This window comes from Bubalus kerabau, chromosome 6 (assembly GCF_029407905.1).
Source record: "Bubalus kerabau isolate K-KA32 ecotype Philippines breed swamp buffalo chromosome 6, PCC_UOA_SB_1v2, whole genome shotgun sequence".
NCBI lineage: Eukaryota > Metazoa > Chordata > Mammalia > Artiodactyla > Bovidae > Bubalus > Bubalus kerabau.
Window position 1 is genome coordinate 20,430,531 of NC_073629.1, and position 21,783 is coordinate 20,452,313.

The following is a 21,783-nucleotide window of genomic DNA, read 5'->3' on the forward strand; positions in this document are numbered from 1 at the left end:
CGATATCATGGAAAAACCCAAACAGACTTTTAGGCCAATCCAGTAAGCATTAATAGGAACTGTGATTCGTAGAAGTCCAGTTTCTGGGACTCGGGCTTGGAGGAAGGGGAGGAGGTGCCATGGCTGTTAGCGGCCACTAGAGGCTCTCAGGGCTGGGCAGGGTATGGGGGCTGTGTATATGTGATCTCCCACTACCCCCCACCTGGCCAGAGCTAAAATAATAAAATGCTGAGCTCACTGTTCCCCCACCCTCTCCCTCGGCACCGGCTCCTCCTGCTGCCCGGACGGTGCTCCAGCAGAACAGACAGACCAACCAACAGCAGGGGAGGTGAGAAGGGAGGTGGCCACCAGGACTGGTAGGTGGGGAAGGCAGGGGGCTTGTGGATCAGAGCCTGGTGGGAGATGGGAGAAGAGGGGCTCCTACTGGGAATGATGTGGAGTGTGTCTGCCTCTCTGTCACTCTGTTTCTGTCGCTGTCTATCCTCTCCCTTAACTGTAGTTACGTTGTCAATGTACGTTTCTCACATTTTCTCAGTCTTTCACATTCAGCATGGTGTGTATGTGTGGCTTAAAAGATCATGCAAGTTTAATCCTCTCATTGGTTTTAGAGAAACTATCCCATTTAGAAGGCATTTCCCACCCATTAGACTGGTGTCGCCTTCCCATCCAAAGCCAGGGACACATTCTGTGAACTCAGTACCTTCTCCTAAGGCTGTGCCACCCCTCCCCCACTCTGGATGTCTCCCAGGTCCTCTGAGCTCTTGCTTTCCCTCAGGATTTAGGATTTCAGCAAACATAATGAGATCTTGATCCCCCACAATAAAAGGAGATGAGGGTGGAGTAAGAGCACTATCTATCCCCCCGACAAATCCTCCTTGGTTTCTTAAGCCAGGTTAGGAAAAACTGGATTAGGGGGAAGAGAGGCAGAATTTCCCTGAAGCTCTCTGCCTGGCCCCCTTCCTTGCAATAGGAATTGGGCTTGGGGCCAGCTGTGATGGCAGGGCTCCTGGCAGCTGTGCTAGGGCAAGAGGCACCGACAGGCGAGGTTAAGGGGAGGGGTACTGCCAGGGTTTCTGATACAATGGGGAGAGGGATTCACCCTGCATACTGGGATCCCCATCCAGAGTGGCTGGAAGCTGTGGAAGCGGGAAGGAGGCTCCATTTCTAACTAAACAACCCAACCTTCCCCCATTTTCCCACGCCCAGCTAGATCTCTATCTGCCAAGGCAACCAGCTTATTTATTGTTCTGCCCCACTGGCTTGTCTGTTTCCCTATTGTGTCTGTGGACATCTTGCCATTGTCCAACCACTCTCTCCCTATAACCCAGGCTCCGTGAGTGCCACACAGTGGGGAGGGGGTGGGGGCCATCATGTCATCGTATCAAAAGGAACTGGAAAAATACAGAGACATAGATGAAGATGAGATCCTAAAGACCTTGAGCCCTGAGGAGCTAGAACAGCTGGACTGCGAGCTACAGGAGATGGACCCTGAGGTAGGGGCTCCAGCACAGGGGATCGGGCAATCCCTAGGCAGTAGGAAGGGTGTGGGGCCCTGGGGGACTGAGACCAGGGTGATCTACAGGGCTTAGAGTCCTAAGAAGCTCAGGGGAACAGTGTCTGGAGATGCTTTAGGGGGTGCCCCAGGCCAGAGGGGGGCCCTGACTTGCTCTCCAAAACTCATCCCTAAGAACATGCTCCTGCCAGCTGGACTAAGACAACGTGACCAGACAAAGAAGAGCCCAACGGGGCCGCTGGACCGAGAGGCCCTCTTGCAGTACCTGGAACAGCAGGCACTAGAGGTCAAAGAGCGTGATGACTTGGTGCCCTTCACAGGCGAGAAGAAGGGTATGGGATCTCTAACATCCATGCCTCCTAGAACCCAATGGTGGTCTCTCACATGTCCCCATTCCAGCTTTCTTCTCACTTGCCCACTCCTAACTGCCAGGAAATCAGCTGCCTACACCTGCATGCCAACTTACACTCCAGCTCTTAGAAGTGATCAAGGGGACCCAGGAGTCCTGAGCTTGTAGAGGACTCAGGTTTTACAGTGGCTCCTAGTGACCCAGCATTCTACCTCCTGGAGAAGGAAAGGAAGCTGGAAGCCAGGATCTTAGGAGAAATGACGACCTGAACCATCCTCATCTCCCCATCAGGGAAACCCTACATCCAGCCCAAGAGAGAAATTCCAGTGGAGGAGCAGGTCACTCTGGAGCCTGAGCTGGAGGAGGCGCTGGCCCACGCCACAGATGCTGAGATGTGTGACATTGCAGGTGGGCAGCTGTGGGCAGTTGAGTTGGGAGGATCTGGGGCAAAGGTCGTGAACATGGCATGGGACTAGTGGGATGTGGATGTTTTGAGAAAGCCTCAGATAGTGGTTTTTAATTTTTGTCTATATGTGTACACTCATTTTTAAATTTAATAAGTTAACATCTCAAGGGCGATTTTACAGGGATTATAAAGCAAAACTATTTTGGCTGCAAACAGCAGGGTCTGACAGACCCCCTCACCCTGTGGTGGCTCCTTAGGGACCTTCCCTTAGCCCTGTCTCAATGTTTTGAAAACCACTGCCTTACACAGCTTAATGGAAGGGACCCCTGGGACCAAAAGGGGAAACCTCTTTGGAAGAGGTCAGGCTTCAAAAATGCAATAGATTCAGAATGAGGTGGGTGGGGGGCCTGGAACAAGTGCGTTTTCCTCATTCCCTGTGCCCCCTCTGCCTACTCTCTCCAGCAATTCTGGGCATGTACACACTGATGAGCAACAAGCAGTACTATGATGCGATCTGCAGCGGAGAAATCTGCAACACCGAAGGCATTAGCAGTGAGTGTGTTTGGGAGCATGGTGCCCAGGGCTCCTGGCAGGTGTCCCGAAGTCTGAGCAAAGGTAGCAAAGGGTGAAACGGGGCAGTCAGGGAGCAGACATAATGCATACGTGATGAGAGAATGAATGGGGAGGAGACTGTGGGGGACATGTTGGGGTTTCCTTCCTCCCCTCACCCACCAGGTGTGGTGCAGCCTGACAAGTACAAGCCAGTGCCAGATGAGCCCCCAAATCCCACCAACATCGAGGAGATACTGAAGAGTGTTCGAAGCAACGACAAGGAGGTAGAGGAGGTGAACCTCAATAATATCCAGGTGTGATATCTGACCCCATCCTCTAAGCAGTAACACCGGCCTAACTCTGCTGTCTTATGAGTCCCCTGGCTCACCCTCTCCTATTCCCCTTTGATAGGACATCCCGATACCCATGCTAACTGAGCTGTGTGAGGCCATGAAGACAAATACCCATGTCCGGAGCTTCAGCCTGGTGGCCACAAGGAGTGGTGACCCCATTGCCAATGTAAGGCTAGCTGGCATCCCTCACCCTCTCCCTGGACATGCATCCCTGGCAGGGCTGTCAGAAAGGGTTGCGCTGGGGGTGCTATTCCCATCGACTCTCTTAGGGGAGACCTGCTGGAGACTCCTCCCCTCAGTCCTTTGACTCACAGCTGTCTTCCTAAAGCACCCAACTCTCTCAACCACCCCCAACTCCACTGCACACGTCACCCCACGGCTTTCCCTACTACCTACCCTTCTTCTGCCTCCCTGGAGCCCCATGCCCAGCTCAAGGACTCTTCTCAAAGAGCTGTCTCCCTCTCGCTCCTGTTCTTTCTCTCCTCAGTCATCTGTGAAACTGTACCCTAACCCTAATCCAAGTCCCTACTACCCAGGCGGTGGCTGACATGTTGCGTGAGAATCGTAGCCTCCAGAGCCTGAACATCGAATCCAACTTCATTAGCAGCACAGGGCTTATGGCTGTGCTGAAGGCAGTTCGGGAGAACGCCACACTCACTGAGCTCCGAGTAGACAACCAGGTCAGCCTTCCCTTCCCCTCGTCTTTGCAGTCAGCTAACACTCACTGATCCTCTTCCCTGGGGCAGCCACAGGCAGGATCTCATCTGATCTTGTTTGAACTCTCCCTCTTCTTATGAGGGGAGCCAAGGCAGCACCTCTCATCACTCATTCCAGAGAACGAGCCTCTTTAACCTCCCAAAGGGTTGGTGGTCTGAGATGGTGAACAATCCAAATGAGGGGTGCTGACGGCTTCCATCTCGGCCTCCCCCAGCGCCAGTGGCCTGGTGACGCAGTGGAGATGGAGATGGCCACCGTGCTCGAACAGTGTCCCTCCATTGTCCGCTTTGGCTACCACTTTACACAGCAGGGGCCACGCGCTCGGGCCGCCCAGGCCATGACCCGGAACAATGAACTGCGTGAGTAGCTGCAGACATGGTGCATGGGGGAGAAGGCAAGTAGCTGCAGAAGCTGGTGGATGCCCCTGAAAGCTAACTTAGTGACTAGCAGCCTAGGGTGCTGCCTAAGTGACATTCACAGAAGTTCAAATACCATGCTGCTGCTGCTGCTGCTGCTAAGTCGCTTCAGTCGTGTCCGACTCTGTGCGACCCCATTGACGGCAGCCCACCAGGCTCCGCCGTCCCTGGGATTCATAGGTGACCTGAAAGTAGACAGCAAAACTCCTCTGCCCAAGTATACCAGTGGAGAGGCAAAAGGGAAGGTAGTCATAGCCGTTGGGGCCATGTGTTTTTATTTGCCCTGTTGTCTCTTATTTTAACATGGTGGGGAGGAGCATGCTTGGTGATCTAAGACATTACCTCTTTATGAGTCTGGCCAAGGAACTAGAAAGAACACCTTTGCAGGAGGCAAGAGATGGGATAATGACTTGTGTTTACTCTTCTTCCTTTACAGGTCGCCAGCAAAAGAAAAGATAACATTACCTTTCCCTTTACCAACTAGGGCTCGGAGCCCTGAAAGCTTAAATCATCTGTCCCCCCTTTCCTGTAAATAAAGGCCCTACTGTCCACTCTGCCTGCTCCTTCCTTGGGCTTTGGAGTGGAAATCTTGGCGCTAAACCCCAAGGGTTACTGCCAATTCATCAGGGGATTATTTATACTCTGGGGATCAGCAGGCAGGGAGGTTCAAATTACCAGGAGGAGGTGGGGGGCGCTCCCTCCCTTGGTGTTCCCCATAACCCTGCCAATGCCTTTAGTCTCTTCTACTTTCACAGGGTGGCTAGCCCTGGCTCTGTTTCCAGACATGTCCAACCCCTCCCCGCCGACCAGTGCCTACCCACAACCCTCATGTTATTAGAAGGAGGCAAGGACTTTGAATGGAGGTGGAGAAGAAAGCAGAAAACACGAAGGGCAAAAACCTCCTTCTGACAGACTTATTAATAGGGCACCAGGCTGCATGCAGCTGACGCTTGGCATGACTGTAGGAGAAGGTGGGGGAGGGTTAGAAGTGTGGGGAGCTGTGTACCTTGCAGAGAAGAATTGGCTGGGCTGAGAGTGAACAGATCTGAAATCCTGAAACAAGGAACCAGAGTCAGGGAAAGCTGGGCTCCCAGCGCCTACTGTAGTTTATTTGTGAAATGAATGGGGAAAGAGGATGTCAGTCCAAGGGGAGATCAGGGGGTTCCTCCTCATCAGAGTCAAACTCAACATTTTCATCTTTTATCCATCGACCTCGTCCATCTGGGATCCATCCAGAGCTGGAAACACCAGAAAACAGAACTGGTCAGGAAAAGAAGTTTATTAAATTAATAAAAGCATGTGTGTGAGTGCTCTGTCATGTCCAACTCTGTGACCCCATGGACTGTAGCCTGCCAGGCTCCTATGTCCATGGGATTTCCCAGGCAAGAATACTAGAATGGGTTGCCATTTCCTTCTCCAGGGGAATCTTCCCAACTCAGAGGTCGAACCTGCCTCTTGTGCATTATAGGAGGATTCTTTACTGCTGAGCCTCCTGGAAAGCCCCAATAGTTCTTTCTATCTAACTGTAATTAATTTCCTGAACTATTTGAAAAAAAGTTACATATGTAAGGAGTCTTTGTGCATGCATGCATGTGTGCTAAGTTGCTTCAGGAGGAACCGACTCTGTGACCCTATGGAGTATAGCCCGCCAGGATTCTCCAGGCAAGAATACTGGAGTGGGTTGCCATGCCCTCCTCCAAGGGCTCTTCCTGACACAGAAATCGAACCTGCATCTCCTGCACTGGCAGGCGGTTTCTTTACCACTGCGCCACCTGGGAAGCCCCATGGGGATAAGTAAAAACACTTGAGAAGCCCTGAAACAAGGAGGGTCAGAGAGAAAAGGGAAAAACTGAGGAAAAATTCTGCATATTCACCTTCGAAGGGTGAGGTAATGATCCAGGGCCCGTCTTCTTGTGGGGCTCATAGGTGCAGGGGATGAGACAGTGGCTGACTCCTTGGTCTGTGAACCAGCCTCAGGCTCAGGTTCTCTAGTGATCTTCCCACCTTGGGGTTCAACCTCTGGGGGTGGCAAAGGGGGGCGAGAGACAGAGGGACGAGGGGCTTCTGGTCTGGACAGAGAAGAATCAAAGTCTGTAAAAGCAGTAAAGGAAAGGGCCTAATCTCCTGTGACTCCCAGCTCTTTATAGAAGTGCTTCTCAATTCTGTGTTCCTCAAGATATTAGTAAGTGTTCTGCATAAAAAGAATTTTGAAATCCAGTAAATTTAGGAAAGTCTAAATTAATCTTTTAAGGTTTTTTTTTATCTTACGATTTTGTAGAACCCTTAAAATACACTAATTTTTAATCAAATAGGATTACAAAGCACTTTTTTAGTTATAAAAATCTTTTTCCTGAAATACAAGTTAACACCCCCAGAACGCTTAGTATTTCTCAGATTACAATTAGGAAAACAATCACTTTAGAGCTATCTCTTGTCCCTCCCTACCTCTGGCTTTCCCATCCCACTGACCTGTACTTCCGGCGGCAGCAACTGTTATAGTGAGGAGCTCTGTGCAGAGCACTCTGAGTGATAAGTCGAGTCTGGGTTAAGAGAGGAGCCTGGCATGGAGACAGAAGACAGAGTCAGAGCCTTCAGAGCCAGAAACAAGCCAAAGTCCTTCAAGCCTAAGGTGTGCAGCACGTCCTGCCTGGAACACAACTTCCCCTTACCTCTGCTGTGGTCTCTTCTCTCCTGAGTTCATTATGCTGTCTTGGATTCTGCTCTGTGCCCTTTCCTGGCGGCTTCTTGCCATAGAAAAGCTGCAGGCCTGAGGAGAGAGGGGAAGAGGATTAAAAGCAGAGCACCAAGGGTGGTCTGAAGAGATTTTAAGGGTTTACACTCTATCGTCTGTCTTTTCCCAAACTTACTGGACAGATGTTTTTTGCCTGCACGGTGGGCAGTCAACATGGCCAGAGTGTCCAGGACAGGTCGGTGGGGACAGATGGCACAAGCAAAGCTGGGGAGTAGGAAAGATAATTGGTTCCTGGGGAGTAGAGTCTTGGTCATAGGTCCCACCCCGTCCAAGCATTCATTTCCAAAGCCCAACTCCCAAGTCTCCCAGTCTCCATCACCCACATCCCTGTTACTCACTCCCAGCCAAAGAATCCTAGATACTCCCGCTCTCCTCCTTAATAACAAAAGTTCTTGAGTCGCTAACTTCAAAACCCTTAAACTTGATCCACTCTTCGTTCTCACCGTCCATCCCGTAGCATCAGTGCCTCATCCTCTGGAATGTAACTGGCAAGCAGGTCCCCGACTCTTCGTTTCTGCAGGGGACAGGGGAAGAAGTCCGGACGGGATCAGCTGGATATGAGGGAGGGATAAAAGGGAAATGATAGAGACGAAGACTCAAAGGGAATAAAGACCATGGGAGAACACACATCTGCGGCGAAGAAGGGGTCACCACCGCCTCTAGTCTTTTGGTTCCCTCCACCCCGCCCCCCAGTTGTTGCCACAGCAACAAAACAGCTCCTTTACAGCCTTCAGAGGGCAGGTGAAGCTGCTTCGGACGCACTCCTCTCCGCCTACTTTGAGCACATTGAGTTGACTCCAATCGTCTCCTTCCCTCCTGAAAGACATCAAGACTGTGAGCCCCAGAAATCAAAAACTCTATCCAGCCGCCTTCGCCACTCCTTTCAGGCCACCGTAGCGGGAGTGGGTCGTCTCCGTTCCTTCCGGTCTCTTTCCGGCTGGCCCCCTGACTTCCGGGGATGTGCTTCCACGAATGCACTGCGCGATCCCGGAAGCCAGCTTCTAGCCGGCCGAGAAGGACTGCATTTCTTATGGTTCCCTGCGACCTCACCGGCGCGGGGCCTTTTGGGAAATGAAGTCTTTTTTCAAAGAGCTTGCCGCCGGGCTGGATCCAGGCCCTTTCGTCTTGGCAGATTCGAGGCGTTTGGAACGACAAGAACCTAGATGTGGAGCCCGAATTTGAGGGTGTGACTGATTTGGTTTGGAGAATACCTTTGAGGATCTCTGAAGGAGAAAGAGTGCTACAGACTCTGGCTATTGTCACGCCCTTCGCCTGCAGCCACAGCCCACATAGGGTGGGCCTGATCTGTTCCTGACCCTAGAGGGCCAACCCCGGGACGGGGCGGAGTCGGGATACTGGGGAGCCTGGAGGTTGGGCTGCCAGACGTAGGGGCAAATTGAGCTGCGTGTTAAGGGACTGCTAGAGTTCAAAGGTCAGGGGTCAACGTCGCGAGTTGTTGTGGGGAGTCGAAAGTCGGAGGGGTGCTAAGGAAGACTCAGGTAGGGACTGAATAGTCAGAGTACAGATTTGTGGGAAGGGGACTTGGAGGGAGGAGAAGCTAGGGCTGACAAGTCGCGTATCGCCGAGGGAGGCGGGGAGACTTAAGAGAGAAGACTCAAAGAGAGAGGAATCCTCTAAGATACCCATTCTCGGACCGCGAGCCCGTCATTATCGGTCACTTGGCCGGGCCTCCCGGGGTTGTAACCTCAGTTGTCCGCAGGGTGAGGAGATGGCTTCTCCCTCTAGACAGGCCCCCCTCGGGGGGTCAGGACTGCTTCAAGGGAGCCGGGCTCGTTCTTATGGAAGCCTGGTGCAGTCTGCCTGCTCCCCGGTGAGGGAAAGACGCCTGGAGCATCAGTTGGCGCCCGGAGACACCCTGGCTGGACTAGCACTCAAATACGGGGTGACGGTGAGTCTTCCAGGATTGGGACGTAGACACCCAATTAGAAGAGGTTTATTCCTCATGAGAATGTATGGCCCTCTAGGCAACTTCCCCTGAAATTTTCTTAATTGTGTTTATATTAACTGATTGTGATAAAAGTTTGGTCCTCCTTTATCTTTTTGTTTTCCCATCTCAGTGTTGCACCGTCTGGTGGGAACAAATCCTGTCCCATTATCCCAACGGAGGGGAGCAGCATTTATTTTTTAGGCCAGTCACTGTACTAAAGACTTTACATCCATTAGCTCATTTGATCCTCACATCCCTATCAAGCATATAATTATTGTGCCCTTCTTACAGATGAAGAAACTGAAACTTAGATTGGTTAACCAGTTTGACGAAGGTCAAATAACTAATAAGTGTTGAGGTAAAAATTCAAACAGGTCTGTCTGATTCCAAATCCTGTACTGTTAACTACATAGAAATATTTTAATTGAGAATGACGAAACATTCACAGCAAACAATGCAGAGCTAGTTTTTAGTCTGAGGTTCCTAGATTGCCGGGAGAAATATCAGTAACCTCAGATATGCGGATGACACCACCCTTATGGCAGAAAGTGAAGAGGAACTAAAAAGCCTCTTGATGAAAGTGTAGAGTGAAAAAGTTGGCTTAAAGTTCAACGTTCAAAAAACAAAGATCATGGCATCCGGTCCCATCACTTCATGGTAAATAGATGGGGAAACAGTGGAAACAGTGTCAGACTTTATTTTTTGGGGCTCCAAAATCACTGCAGATGGTGACTGCAGCCATGAAATTAAAAGACGCTTACTCCTTGGAAGGAAAGTTATGATCAACCTAGATAACATATTCAAAAGCAGAGACGTTACTTTGCCAACAAAAGTCCGTCTAGTCAAGGCTATGGTTTTTCCTGTGGTCATGTATGGATGTGAGAGTTGGACTGTGAAGAAGGCTGAGCGCCAAAGAATGGATGCTTTTGAACTGTGGTGTTGGAGAAGACTCTTGAGAGTCCCTTGGACTGCAAGGAGATCCAACCAGTCCATCCTAGGGGAGATCAGCCCTGGGATTTCTTTGGAGGGAATGATGCTGAAGCTGAAACTCCAGTACTTTGGCCACCTCATGTGAAGTGTTGACTCATTGGAAAAGACTCTGATGCTGGGAGGGATTGGGGGCAGGAGGAGAAGGGGACGACAGAGGATGAGATGGCTGGATGGCATCTGACTCGATAGCCATGAGTCTGAGTGAACTCCAGGAATTGGTGATGGACAGGGAGGCCTGGCGTGCTGCGATTCATGGGGTCGAGAAGAGTCGGACACGACTGAGGGACTGAACTGAACTGAACTGAAGTGCTGTCTCCTCTTATTCTTTTCTCCTCCTCAATGCTCTGCCCTCTTCTTTTCAAGAAGGTGGTCTCTGTGGTACAAAACAGGTACTCTCTATGCCAAGCATTTCAGTTCATGCATAGGGTATATTTAGTAGGAGTAAAAATACATTGCTTTAAAGTTGATAAGGGTCTTCCCCTATATCTTGTTGAATTAGGCAACATTTTTCTGCTTGGTATGTTCAAAGCATTGTGGTAACCATCTTGGGAGATAGAAACATAAATAAAGTGTGTAGTTGCTGCTCTCATGTAATTTACAGTCTAGTAAGAAGTGAGTGAAGAGGAACTAAAAAACCTCTTGATGAAAGTGAAAAAGGAGAGTGAAAAAGTTGGCTTAAAGCTCAACATTCAGAAAACGAAGATCATGGCATCTGGTCCCATCACTTCATGGGAAATAGATGGGGAAACAGTGGAAACAGTGTCAGACTTTATTTTTCTGGGCTCCAAAATCACTGCAGATGGTGATTGCAGCCATGAAATTAAAAGGCGCTTACTCCTTGGAAGGAAAGTTATGACCAACCTAGATAGCATATTCAAAAGCAGAGACATTCCTTTGCCAACAAAGGTTCGTCTAGTCAAGGCTATGGTTTTTCCTGTGGTCATGTATGGATGTAGTGAAAGTCTACATCCTTTACATCTTTGTCTTTGGACATCTTGGACTGTGAAGAAAGCTGAGTGCCGAAGAATTGATGCTTTTGAACTGTGGTGTTGGAGAAGACTCTTGAGAGTCCCTTGGACTGCAAGGAGATCAGTCCTGGGTGTTCATTGGAAGGACCGATGCTGAAGCTGAAACTCCAATACTTTGGCCACCTCATGCTAAGAGTTGACTTATTGGAAAAGACTCTGATGCTGGGAGGGATTGGGGGCAGGAGGAGAAGGGGACGACAGAGGATAAGATGGCTGGATGGCATCACCAACTCTATGGACATGAGTTTGAGTGAACTCCGGGAGTTGGTGATGGACAGGGAGGCCTGGCGTGCTGCGATTCATGGGGTAGCAAAGAGTCGGACACAACTGAGTGACTGAACTGAACTGAAGAAGTGAGCAGGGACACAAATAATGATTGTAGGTGACAGAACGTGGTGAGTTTGTAGAGGTGTTAACAAAGAGTGGGAAGTCAGGAAAGAAGATTGGTTTTTATTTGGAAGGAGACATTAGTGTAGACTTTAAGGGGACCATCACAATGGGCCTTCAAAGACTTGGACATCCCTTTCTCTATGCTCCTCTCTATAAATCTATGTAATCCAGTGGTCTACATCCTTTACATCTTTGTCTTTCCAATAGCCTGCACTCTAAGGGACAGAACTATTTCTTTTCAATTTTATATCTCTGGAGCCTGACATAATCCCCAGCACATAGAAGCTTAATAGATGTTTTCTGAATGAATGAAAGTCTGGCTAAAATTTCCACACTGGAGATTGGGAGTGTAGTGAAGTGAACATTTAAGTAGAGGGAAGGCCTAAATAAAGGAAATGGATTTGAAAGTACTGAGCAGTCCTTTCATCCCAGCAGAGGCTCAGATGCTGTGCAATGAAGGAAACTGCTGCTAGTGATTCAACAATTATTGTTTGAGGTTTTCTTACTGCCCTGTATCTTTCTGAGTACAGAAAAGCTCTGTAGTCTAGTAAAGAAAAGTTCTAGGTTCTGGTTTCATTCTGCTGCTTACTAGCTGAGTGACTGGATAGTCAACCACTTTACTGTCTGGGGCCTCAGTTTCCTCATTTGTACAATAAGAATAAAAAATAAAAAACTTAGGTAAATTACCTAATTTATTACCTAACTGTCATTTAAGGAACACTTAGTATATGCCAAACTCTATTATCTCATATTATCGCCATGAAACTTTATGAGGTAGATATGACCATTTCCATTTAAAGATAAGAAATATCACTGTGTTGTACATCTGAAACATAATAGTGTACTTATACTTCAATAAAAACAAATTTTTAATGACAAGGAGACTGAAGCTTTGAGAGGTAACTTGCTATAGAATATATACAACTAGTTTAATTGTTAGAGCTAGGATTCAGACCAAGTTGTCTTGTTCTAAAATCCTCATTTCATGGGACTTCCCTGGTGGTCCAGTGGTTAAGACTCTATGCTTCCACTGAGGAGGTGTGGGTTCGATCCCTGGTCTAGAACTAAGAGCCCACATGGTGTGTTGCATGGCCAAAAAAATAAAATCCTCACTTTGAACTGCTCTATTAAACTAGATTCTAATGACCTTCTAGCTCTTGGCTCGAAGGCAGAGGAACAATGTCCCCATATATGGTGCTTCTGGGAAGTAATAAAAGCAACAGAAAATTCACAAATTAATTCATATCATCTTGGAACTAGAAGGGACCTAGGATATTATCTAGGCAAAATAAAATGAATAGCATCAAAGTGCTTGGCAAAGTAAAAGTATAAAACTGCAAGCTGCTTTTAACTGTTTTTACTGTTCAAATCAATCAGATTTTATTTTTAAACTCATTATAGCATAAGATTTTATTAGTCAAGTTTATTTTAGTAGTCTTGGCCTAGAGTGGAAACAGCTTTGATATTGGACAGTTATAAGAATTATGATCTCCCAAACTGGTGCCTTTATGGGATGAATTTTTAGTAAAACTGGCTGCCTGGCCTCGGGTAATAAAATACTGATATACGGTGTCTGTGGTTTCTATATTTTATTATCTAGTTTCTTTACTCATAAAGCATTAATGAGCCTCTGCTGTGTGCCAAATTTGTGTGATATTGAGGAGAATCTTAGGGATACAGAGACAGCAAGTCACCAGTCTTGCCCTTAAATGACTCACAGTTTGCACAGGACAAATATGCCTACAGTATAATATAATAAGATAGGTATTATTATGGCAGTATTTACAGTATGCATTGGGAGCCCTGAAGAAGATAACACAAAGGGAATGATAGTTGATGAGAAGTTTTCCAGGCCAAGAAGGGAGAAGTGGAGAAGCGTTCCAGGCAGATAAAGTCACAAAAGTGTGAAAGATCATGAAATGTTGGAAGAAAAATTAAAAATTCAGGATGGCAAAAGGTGTAAGTGGCAGAAGGGAGGTGTAGCTGGACTTACCTATGAAGGTGAGATGCCCTTGAATGGTAATGTGGATTTTATCTCTGACCCAGTGGGGAGCCATAGAAAGTTCATAAGCAAGGTAGTGGATTGATCAGGTTAAATTTTTTTTAAAAAGATACATGTCAGCAGGGTAGAAGATAAGTTGAAATGGAGGGAGGAAGACCAGTTAAAAAACTTAACAATACCCAAATGAGACATACTGAGTCTGTTCTAAGTCAGTGGCAATGTGAAGCTGAGACCAGAGATGAGATTTTTGCAGCATTTTTGTTGACCTCTTGGGTATAGATGGTGAAAGAAAAGTATGAGTTAAGAATGACAGTGATATTTCTACTTTGGGAGGCAGGTAGATATAGATGGTGATACCAGCCACTGTGTTTAGTGATGAATAAATAGGCACTAAATAAATACTTGATCAGTGAAATTATTAATATTATAATAAGAAAAGCATTCCTGGGGACTTCCCTGGAGGCCCAGTGGTTAAGGGGGCCTTAACCACTACAGGGGGCATGGGTTCCAGCCTTGGTTGGGGAACTAAGAGCCCACATGTCTCGCAACATGGCCAAAATAAATACATAAGAAAAGCATTCCTGGGAGGAGTAAAAAGGCCCAGAATTCTAGCTCTATCAGTAGCTTGCTAGGCAAGTCACTTAACCTCTCTGAGCCTCAGTTCCTTCATCTTTATGGTAGTTTTCAAAGTATCATGTATGGGGATATTGCTCCACTGCCTTTGAGCCAAGACCTAGAAAGGTCATTAGAATCTAGTTAGTTTCAGAGTGAGTGCCTTCATCTTCACCGTAGTTTCAAAATCTAGGGCTCCCTAAGACTCTTTAGGGATCCACAAGGTCAAAACTATTTCCATAGTAATAATAGCAAGACTTTATGCGTCTTTTTTATTTTCATGGGTGCACACTGTGTTTTTCAGAAGCCATGTGGCCTGTGATACTGCAGCAGATGCTTGTAGAGGCAGACATGAGAAGCCTGTTGTCTTCAATTAAGTCGGACATGAAAGTGATTTACAGAAGTGTAAAACAGTGCCTCTGTTCTTGCTATATGTTCACTATTTTTGTTTTAGAAAATACATTATTTTTCATTAAAATATTTATGTTAATGTTTAACAGTGTTTTAAAGTTTTTAAGTTTTAATTTATAATACCTTAAATATTGATAGATGTGATTAACATAAGTAAAAGCTTTTTTCCTCAATATTTTTTTAAATGTAAAGTGGCCCTAAAACCAAAAAGTGTGAAAAACTACTGATCAATAAAATAGGGATAATAGCCCTCTGTAATTTTGGTTATTATAGGGCCAGATAAGACTCTGAACAATCACTTTAAAAGGCATGAGATGCTGTACAAATATAAGGTGGATCATTATTACTGTCATTAATTGTGGTGACTTTTTTTTAAAGATGGAACAGATTAAGCGTGCAAACCGCCTTTATACTAATGACTCCATCTTCCTGAAGAAAACCCTCTACATCCCCATCCTGACAGAGCCCAGAGACCTGTTCAATGGTTTGGATTCTGAGGAAGAGAAGGATGGAGAAGAAGCAGTACAGCCAAGTAAGGATGAAGTTCGACCACACTCAGCCGAGAGGAAGAAACGAGAAAGAGGTTTAGGACATGCCAATGGTGAACTTCTTCCCACAGCTGGCCAGGAGCCCCCCATGCATGACCTTTCTGCCTCCGATTTCCTTAAGAAGCTCGATTCACAGATCAGCCTGTCAAAGAAGGCTGCTGCCCAGAAGCTGAAAAAGGGGGAAAGTGGGTGAGTCTTGAATGGGTCCTTTTAAGTCCCTCCATAAATTTCTCTGTTCCCCCAGTCTTACCTGATCAGACACAAAGTAAGCCCAGTGTCAGCAGAAGCAAGGTGAAGCCTTTCCCTCAGGTGGCCCCAAGACAACGCAGAGCCCATGGCTGTTGGAATGGGTGGAGGCACTGGAAAGTGATTCTGTGTTCCCAGTGGAGGGAAATAGTTGGCTGTTCTTACTGCTCTGATGATCCATGAAGGAACGTTAGGGTTAGGATTTATCCAGAGGGTGTTGGACTCCATTGTAAAGCAACCAGCTCATGTATATTAGAGGAAGACAGCTTCCCACTTACTTCTTCACTCAGCCCATCTCAGTCTCTTCCCTTGATCTGTTGCTTTTCCCCCTTTTCCTCACCTGCAGGATACCTGGGGAGGATTTAAGTCTTCACCTAAGCTCTCCTCGGATGCAGCAACGAGCAGTCCTAGGTCCCGTGCCACTGACCCAGACCTCTCGGACCCGGACACTTCGGGACCAGGAAGATGAAATCTTCAAACTCTGAGGTCCCCAGAACTGATTGAGAGAAGCCAGATGCTGAAGGAGCATCTTGAGGGAGAGAGGAGCCTGAGGTGAGGCTCAAGAACACAGCTTCCCAGCCTACCTCCCCATACTCCTGCCATCTCCCCAGCCTCCTTGTCCGTCAAGAGTTCCTTGGCCTGGAGCAGTTCTACTCTATGGCAAGAGTAGGGGATGGGAAATAGACCCCTTCTCTGTTCTTGGGCTGAGTCTAGAGTTGGTCTTTAGACTCAAAAGGTCTTTTTAGATCCCTGCTGCCCTTCCCGTCCCTTCCATGATTCCTTGGCCTTAGAGCCAAGGGAGGCAGGGACTCCCCTAGCCCCTAACTTCCTCCCCATCTCCAACTCTGTTACCTAATTTATTTGGTGCTATATTGAAGTAATATTTATTTGCTGTATCTTATTGTTTCCCACTCTTAGCTGAAAAATGGGATTTCTGTAGCCCTGCGATGAGGGGAACCCAGGAACAGTGAGCCAGTGATTTCTAGTCCACCTTCCCCACCTTCTTAGCCAACCATGTTATTGAGAATGGGCCATCAGTGATCTAGCCCTTCTGCAGGGAGTGGCAGACTGTGCCAGGCCTTGCCCCCAATCTCAAATGAAAGAATTTGGGCTTAGTCTTGATTAATCAGGTCACTGTAACTTTTTCACAACTCTTGCTCTGAGAAAAAAAAAAAAAGCAATGTAGGGTCCAGAACCCTCCATGCCACCGGTTCACCCCTCTGATCTGCTCCTTTCTTCAGCCTGTGTGAGACTAAAGGATGGAAGAAGAATTGACTTGAGTTTGAAGAGGAAGACAGTTGTGGGAATCTTTTTGCCATGGGAGCCTCTTTGTTATACCCTCTCCCTGCCAGAGCCTATTGATCTATGCCTTGCTCCTCACTACGTATTTATTTGCAATTTGTAGCACTGATGTGTGGTACAGTTTTTTTGAGTTTCTTAAACAGAAGTAGGCAAAGAAACCCCAGTGATATTAGAAATATGCCTCAGTCTCCTGTATGGAAATGGTGAGAGGTGAGATGAGTGGTGTTTATATACCTCTTTCCTCTGTGATGGTCATAAGATATAAGAAGCTGGAGAGATTAAACATTGAGCCCTGTGCATGTTTTAATAGTTTTATTTCCTCTGTGAGACTCTCCCCTGCCCTAGCCCCTTCTTCCTGCCCTCTGGAGCAGAGCCTCTGGGATCCCTCCAGACTCTGCAGACCTTCAGATCTAGAATGTCTCTCAGGGTCCCCTTCCCCCCAGCTGTCTTTAGTGTCCCCAGAAGAGTTAGCTGGGCTATGTCCTCTTACCCTGGTTCTGAGGTGAGGGGGCTTCCCTGTTTGAAAGGCCCTTTGCAGGGAAAACAGAGATCCAAGTTTCACTTCGTCTTTTTCAGGCAGCTTTGTTTCCGGTCTTGGGGCTGGAGTGGGAAGAGAGGCCTCAACCCTCAGCATTGCTTCTTCTCCACCAGGAGTTTGGGGGTGGGGTAGTCTCAGAGTCACACGCACTCTTGGGAAAGACTGAAGCCTGAGGATTGAAAAGCATTAGTGCAGAGGCGCAGGGTTAGGAGCCTGGTGTGTGTAGTTTTCTCAGTCAGCCATTCTGCCAAGAAGGAGCGTGCTGGGGCTGGGACTCTCAGAGCTTGCCCTCGTCCAGCAGCTTCCTGAGCCCGCCGCAGATCTTGCCCAGGTGCTGGGTGTAATCAGGCCCGTAGAGGGCCGTGAGCAGGCCGGCGTCAGAGAAGTGATCGAACACGTGGCGGATGCGGCCGTGGGACTTGGGCGTGAGGTGGCGCTCCACCAGCTCCAGCAGCACGTCCCGGCACTCGGTCAGCAGGCTGGCCAGCACGGCGGCCTCGAAGGTGAAGTCCACCTCCCCGAAGCTGAGTGCTGTCATGGCGCCCTGCCGCAGCTTCTGGCGAAAGCGGGTTGCCAGGGCCAGCTCGCTGGGGTTGAAGCAGCCACTGCGGTGCAGCACAGCCACCTTGACCGCCACCTTGATCAGGTCCTTGATAACCCGCTGGGCCTGGGGCCTGCTGCGTGTGTATTCTTTGGACACACGGTAGAGCTCATCTAGCACCTCGCTGCTCGTCTCATCCGCGAAGAGATGAGCCACAGACCGCCCTGCCATCTTACTCAGTAGCTTCTTCTCTGCCTGTAGCACCAGACTCTTGGAACTGAAGGACTCCATGGTTCCTAGGGAGGGGTCGGGGTGCGGGGTTATGTGATCAGTCACTAGAAGAGAGGCCACAGGCTTCCTTAGCAAGAGAGCAATAGGTTTTCCCCTTTCTGTCTCCGGTTTCTGTCTCATCATCATCTCTGCTTGTCATCTCTTTCCCCCTGCGCCCCCTCAGTCCACTACACTTGGTTCCCATTTTCCCTTTAGGACTGCAGGACATCATGATCTCTAAAACAGGCCAGCAGAGCAGTAGGAGCTTTAGCTGGAGGGATGAGGGCACACCCCAGGCTAGCGCACCACAGCTAAGACCTCAAGAGAAGCGGGCTATTGCTCGTGCAGTGGAGATGATGAAGCTTACCTGGCAGACAGCTCTCACAGCTGCCCTTTTTGAACACTGACTGGGTACTGTACATCTGTACCCAGACGTACACCTACACTGTGAAGCGTAGCTATTACTATCTTTGTTTTACAGCTGAGCAAACTTAAGCTTACATTAAATAATTTACCCAGGTCAAACACAACTGTTTTTCTGACTCCAAAAGCCCATATCAGCTAGTGTGCTGTACTGCCTTTAGAGACATGAGAAATATAGGGGTCCCTGGAGTCCTGATTTAAAAAAATAATAATTATTCACATTTATTGAGAACCTACTATATGGCAAGTGCTTCATGTGAATTATCTCAGTCTTCCAACCCTTTGTAAGGTAGGTATCCCCAATTTGCAATGAGGAAAATGAAACTAAGAACAATTAAGCAATTTGACTAAAGTCACTGGCAAATGATAAAAATGGGCGTTGAACCACACAATCTGAAGAAGCCTCCTCCCGTGGAATGCTCTCAATGAGGTTGAAGCACGCTGAGGAAGCATGAGAACAAGCACCTCAAGACTGCCCCGGAGGTCTCCGGGCCTCTGCCGAGGCTGCACTCAGGACCGGCTGGCGGCACATGAGTGCCTGGTCCCGGAGCACTCTCCCCATGGTCTTGCCTATGGTGGTTCTGCTTGTTTTGCTTCTTACTTCCCCCTCCCATGTTCCTCTGCAGGATGTGGCTCTGACCGCAGTGAGGAGCAGCCTCGCCCTGTCCCCCAACCAAAATGGGAGTCTGAAGAAGCAGGGCAGTGTCACTGGGGTAGGGGGTTCTCCTCCAGCCGAATCAATCCAGTGGAAACCCAGAACCTTGCTCTGCCCCCAGCTTTGCTGGGGATTTCTGGACCACACTCGACAGCCGGAAGAGGAGATTGCTCCATGTGAGCCTTCCTTCCTCCTTGGCCTTCCTGTTACCCAGCTCTCCACTGCCTCCGTTGCCATCTCGCGTTTGGTCCACTGTCCTCTCCCTCCCTCCATGTTTCAGTCTCCTGTTTTCACTTGACTGAGTGCTGCCCTGTCATCCTCTGGCCATACTCTCTCACTGGCCCTTACCTCTATATCCGTGTCTCCTAAGATCTCCTTGCATTTCTCAGTGGTCTCTCACATGCCCTTATCCACCGCCATCCCTCAGCCCTGCGCCCACCCATCCAAAACCTTGTCTTTCTTTCTGAGGCTGCTTTACTCCAGGAAAAACTGAGCTGGACCTCCCCACTGAGACTCAGGAATTCTATCAAATGAGAGCCACAATATGGAAAGCTCAGGTTGACAGAGCTGGGACTCTTCTGCCACCATCTCCCCTGAAGCCTACCCTGTGTCATTGCCCAGTCCCTCACCTGCTGCGCCCTGGGTGCCAGTCTCGCCTTGGATGTTCCGGGAGAGCTGACAGAATAGAGAAGCTCCTAAGTGAGAGGCCCTTTGGCCTGGCCCCACCCCCAAGCCCCGCCTACCTACTCTGTGCTCAACCTCCGGTTCATCACACTGTCACCAAGAAAGTCCATGGCCCCAGCAGCCTCCTATAAATAAGACAAAGGTCAAAAGGAATAGCACTCTGTAGGAAACAGTCTTGATTCCTTGAGGTGAGGAGGAGGAATTGCACATCCCCTGTTCCCAAATTGTCTGCCTCTTTCTACTCTTGCTGCCCAGTTCCTTGAGATCTTGTTCTCCTTGTATTTCTGTGGTACTGGGGGAAATGTGATGTACAAATTGCTGGCGGGGGGTGGGGTGGGGGGTCGGGGCAGAAAGTTCTGAAGAGTGTATTGAACTTAGACTGGAGACACAAGAAGCAAGTTAGAGATCAGCAGGTCTGAGTGTGCCCCTAGAGTCACCAAGGATGGGTGGTGCTGTGGGGCAACATTACCAGGAGCACAGGCTTCCAGTACCTGGCAGGGTAAGGGGATGCATACATGCTCGATCTCACAGCCATGTCCGACCATTCGTAGCTCATCAAGCGCCTCTATCTGTGGGATTTCACAGGCAAGAATCCTGGAGCAGGTTGCCATTGAATTTTCCAGGGGTGTCTCCCCACCCCTAATACTTACACTTCCCTAGTGGCTCAGACGGTAAAGAATCTGCCTACAATGCAGGAGACCTGGTTTCCCACCCCTGGGTCGAGGAGATCCCCTGGAGAAGGGAATGGCAACCCGCTCCAGTACTCTTGCCTGGAGAATCCATGGGCAGAGGAGTCTGGCAGGCTACAGTCCATGGGGTCACAGAGAGTCGGACACGACTGAGCGACTGACACTTGTCTTCACCTCAAATACTTGAGAGGAAGATGCTGGGTCAGGCTGCAGAACTAGATATAACCAGCAGGTGTCAGCACATCGCTGTACCACTAGCGGCAACGAGCTTATCGACTATGCTTCATAGCTGCTAACGGGATGCAAAATATGAAGGCAAGTCACAGTCCGTAAATGAGGCAAATTTATTTACCATCAAGAACCTTACAGCCTGAAGAAAAAAAAAAGGCATCTTACAGCCTAGTCAGGGAGATAAATGTAAGCACATATGACTGTAATACAAGCCAAATGATGTCATTAGCTTTCATAGAAATTTAAGGAATTAAGGAACTGTGAGAGTAAAGAGAAATTTAGATTTTTTTTTTTTCTAATAGGAGTGCTGAAGAGGTAGACTTAGAAGGATGGATTTAACTACCTAGCAGGCAGAGTGTGGAAGAAATGCTTCCCAGATAATGGAGTTAGGCATAAGCCACAGAGCAAACAGAGAGATTCAAGGCATATTCAGGAAATGATTTATTCTGATGACTAGAGCATAGGTTGCTTCAAAAAGAAGTGAAGAAGGAAAAAGACCAGACCACAGAAGGGTTTAAAGGAGCTGCTCAAGACTTCAGATTTTTGCCATAGACAGTAGGGAGACAGTATGAAAAGGCAAAATGATAGGATACTGAAAGAGAAACTCCCCAGGTCAGTAGGTGCCCAATATTGCTACTGGAGATCACTGGAGAAATAACTCCAGAAAGAATGAAGGGATGGAGCCAAAGCAAAACAATACCCAGCTGTGGATGTGACTGGTGATAGAAGCAAGGTCTGATGCTGTAAAGAGCAATATTGCATAGGAACCTGGAATGTCAGGTCCATGAATCAAGGCAAATTGGAAGTGGTCAAACAAGAGATGGCAAGAGTGAATGTCGACATTCTAGGAATCAGCGAACCAAAATGGACTGGAATGGGTGAATTTAACTCAGATAACCATTATATCTACTACTGCAGGCAGGAATCCCTCAGAAGAAATGGAGTGGTCATCATGGTCAACAAAAGAGTCCGAAATGCAGTACTTGGATGCAATCTCAAAAACGACAGAATGATCTCTGTTCGTTTCCAAGGCAAACCATTCAATATCACAGTAATCCAAGTCTATGCCCCAACCAGTAACGCTGAAGAAGCCGAAGTTGAACGGTTCTATGAAGACTTACAAGACCTTTTAGAACTAACACCCAAAAAAGATGTCCTTTTCATTATACGGGACTGGAATGCAAAAGTAGGAAGTCAAGAAACACCTGGAGTAACAG

General features: G+C 48.1%; 4 protein-coding genes across 10 annotated transcripts; 2 read left to right on the forward strand and 2 right to left on the reverse strand.

Moving 5' to 3' along the window:
- Positions 1–230: 230 nt before the first annotated feature.
- TMOD4 (tropomodulin 4) lies at positions 231–4,857 on the forward strand. 2 transcript variants are annotated; one of them, XM_055584337.1, is made up of 10 exons: positions 231–356; positions 1,329–1,493; positions 1,689–1,845; positions 2,154–2,270; positions 2,731–2,820; positions 3,004–3,134; positions 3,232–3,339; positions 3,710–3,853; positions 4,105–4,249; positions 4,743–4,857. In XM_055584337.1, exons 2-10 carry the CDS (start codon positions 1,371–1,373, stop codon positions 4,763–4,765), a joined length of 1,038 nt encoding a protein of 345 aa, XP_055440312.1. In that variant the 5' UTR covers positions 231–356; positions 1,329–1,370; the 3' UTR covers positions 4,766–4,857. The 2 variants fall into 2 exon arrangements, with proteins under 2 accessions (XP_055440312.1, XP_055440313.1); XM_055584338.1 differs by having other exon boundaries at positions 243–328.
- A 537-nt stretch (positions 4,858–5,394) lies between these two features.
- On the reverse strand, positions 5,395–8,073 carry SCNM1 (sodium channel modifier 1). 4 transcript variants are annotated; one of them, XM_055584341.1, is made up of 7 exons: positions 7,835–8,073; positions 7,502–7,572; positions 7,174–7,262; positions 6,976–7,073; positions 6,776–6,864; positions 6,181–6,375; positions 5,395–5,544 (listed from the first exon to the last, which is right to left on the reverse strand). In XM_055584341.1, exons 1-7 carry the CDS (start codon positions 7,883–7,885, stop codon positions 5,445–5,447), a joined length of 693 nt encoding a protein of 230 aa, XP_055440316.1. In that variant the 5' UTR covers positions 7,886–8,073; the 3' UTR covers positions 5,395–5,444. The 4 variants fall into 4 exon arrangements, with proteins under 4 accessions (XP_055440316.1, XP_055440317.1, XP_055440314.1 ...); XM_055584342.1 differs by having other exon boundaries at positions 7,502–7,609; XM_055584339.1 differs by having other exon boundaries at positions 7,784–8,073.
- A 45-nt stretch (positions 8,074–8,118) lies between these two features.
- LYSMD1 (LysM domain containing 1) lies at positions 8,119–19,531 on the forward strand. Of its 3 annotated transcripts, none has more exons than XR_008715583.1 (4): positions 8,119–8,967; positions 14,818–15,176; positions 15,580–15,785; positions 18,934–19,531. XR_008715583.1 is itself a non-coding variant. In XM_055584343.1 (3 exons), the coding sequence occupies exons 1-3, from the start codon at positions 8,788–8,790 to the stop codon at positions 15,716–15,718; spliced, it is 678 nt and encodes a 225-aa protein (XP_055440318.1). In that variant the 5' UTR covers positions 8,123–8,787; the 3' UTR covers positions 15,719–16,832. The 3 variants fall into 3 exon arrangements, 1 of the variants encoding a protein (XP_055440318.1); XR_008715582.1 differs by lacking the exon at positions 18,934–19,531 and adding an exon at positions 16,475–16,832 and having other exon boundaries at positions 8,120–8,967; XM_055584343.1 differs by lacking the exon at positions 18,934–19,531 and having other exon boundaries at positions 8,123–8,967; positions 15,580–16,832.
- Positions 16,839–19,658, reverse strand: TNFAIP8L2 (TNF alpha induced protein 8 like 2). The gene is made up of 2 exons (XM_055584345.1): positions 19,592–19,658; positions 16,839–17,910 (listed from the first exon to the last, which is right to left on the reverse strand). Exon 2 carries the CDS (start codon positions 17,903–17,905, stop codon positions 17,351–17,353), a length of 555 nt encoding a protein of 184 aa, XP_055440320.1. The 5' UTR covers positions 17,906–17,910; positions 19,592–19,658; the 3' UTR covers positions 16,839–17,350.
- Positions 19,659–21,783: the final 2,125 nt, after the last annotated feature.

Excerpts from the sequence above, each read along its gene's own strand:
- LYSMD1 (XM_055584343.1), top strand. The coding sequence starts at position 8,788 with ATGGCTTCTCCCTCTAGACAGGCCCCCCTCGGGGGGTCAGGACTGCTT. Across the intron at positions 8,968-14,817 it reads CACTCAAATACGGGGTGACG|ATGGAACAGATTAAGCGTGC; the intron begins GTGAGTCTTCCA and ends TTTTTTTTAAAG. Across the intron at positions 15,177-15,579 it reads CTGAAAAAGGGGGAAAGTGG|GATACCTGGGGAGGATTTAA; the intron begins GTGAGTCTTGAA and ends CCTCACCTGCAG.
- TNFAIP8L2 (XM_055584345.1), bottom strand. The coding sequence starts at position 17,905 with ATGGAGTCCTTCAGTTCCAAGAGTCTGGTGCTACAGGCAGAGAAGAAG.
- TMOD4 (XM_055584337.1), top strand. The coding sequence starts at position 1,371 with ATGTCATCGTATCAAAAGGAACTGGAAAAATACAGAGACATAGATGAA. Across the intron at positions 1,494-1,688 it reads TACAGGAGATGGACCCTGAG|AACATGCTCCTGCCAGCTGG; the intron begins GTAGGGGCTCCA and ends CTCATCCCTAAG. Across the intron at positions 2,821-3,003 it reads CAACACCGAAGGCATTAGCA|GTGTGGTGCAGCCTGACAAG; the intron begins GTGAGTGTGTTT and ends CTCACCCACCAG.
- SCNM1 (XM_055584339.1), bottom strand. The coding sequence starts at position 7,885 with ATGTCTTTCAGGAGGGAAGGAGACGATTGGAGTCAACTCAATGTGCTC. Across the intron at positions 7,573-7,783 it reads TCACCTGCCCTCTGAAGGCT|AAACGAAGAGTCGGGGACCT; the intron begins GTAAAGGAGCTG and ends TGTCCCCTGCAG. Across the intron at positions 6,376-6,775 it reads TGCTGCCGCCGGAAGTACAG|ACCAGAAGCCCCTCGTCCCT; the intron begins GTCAGTGGGATG and ends TTCTCTGTCCAG.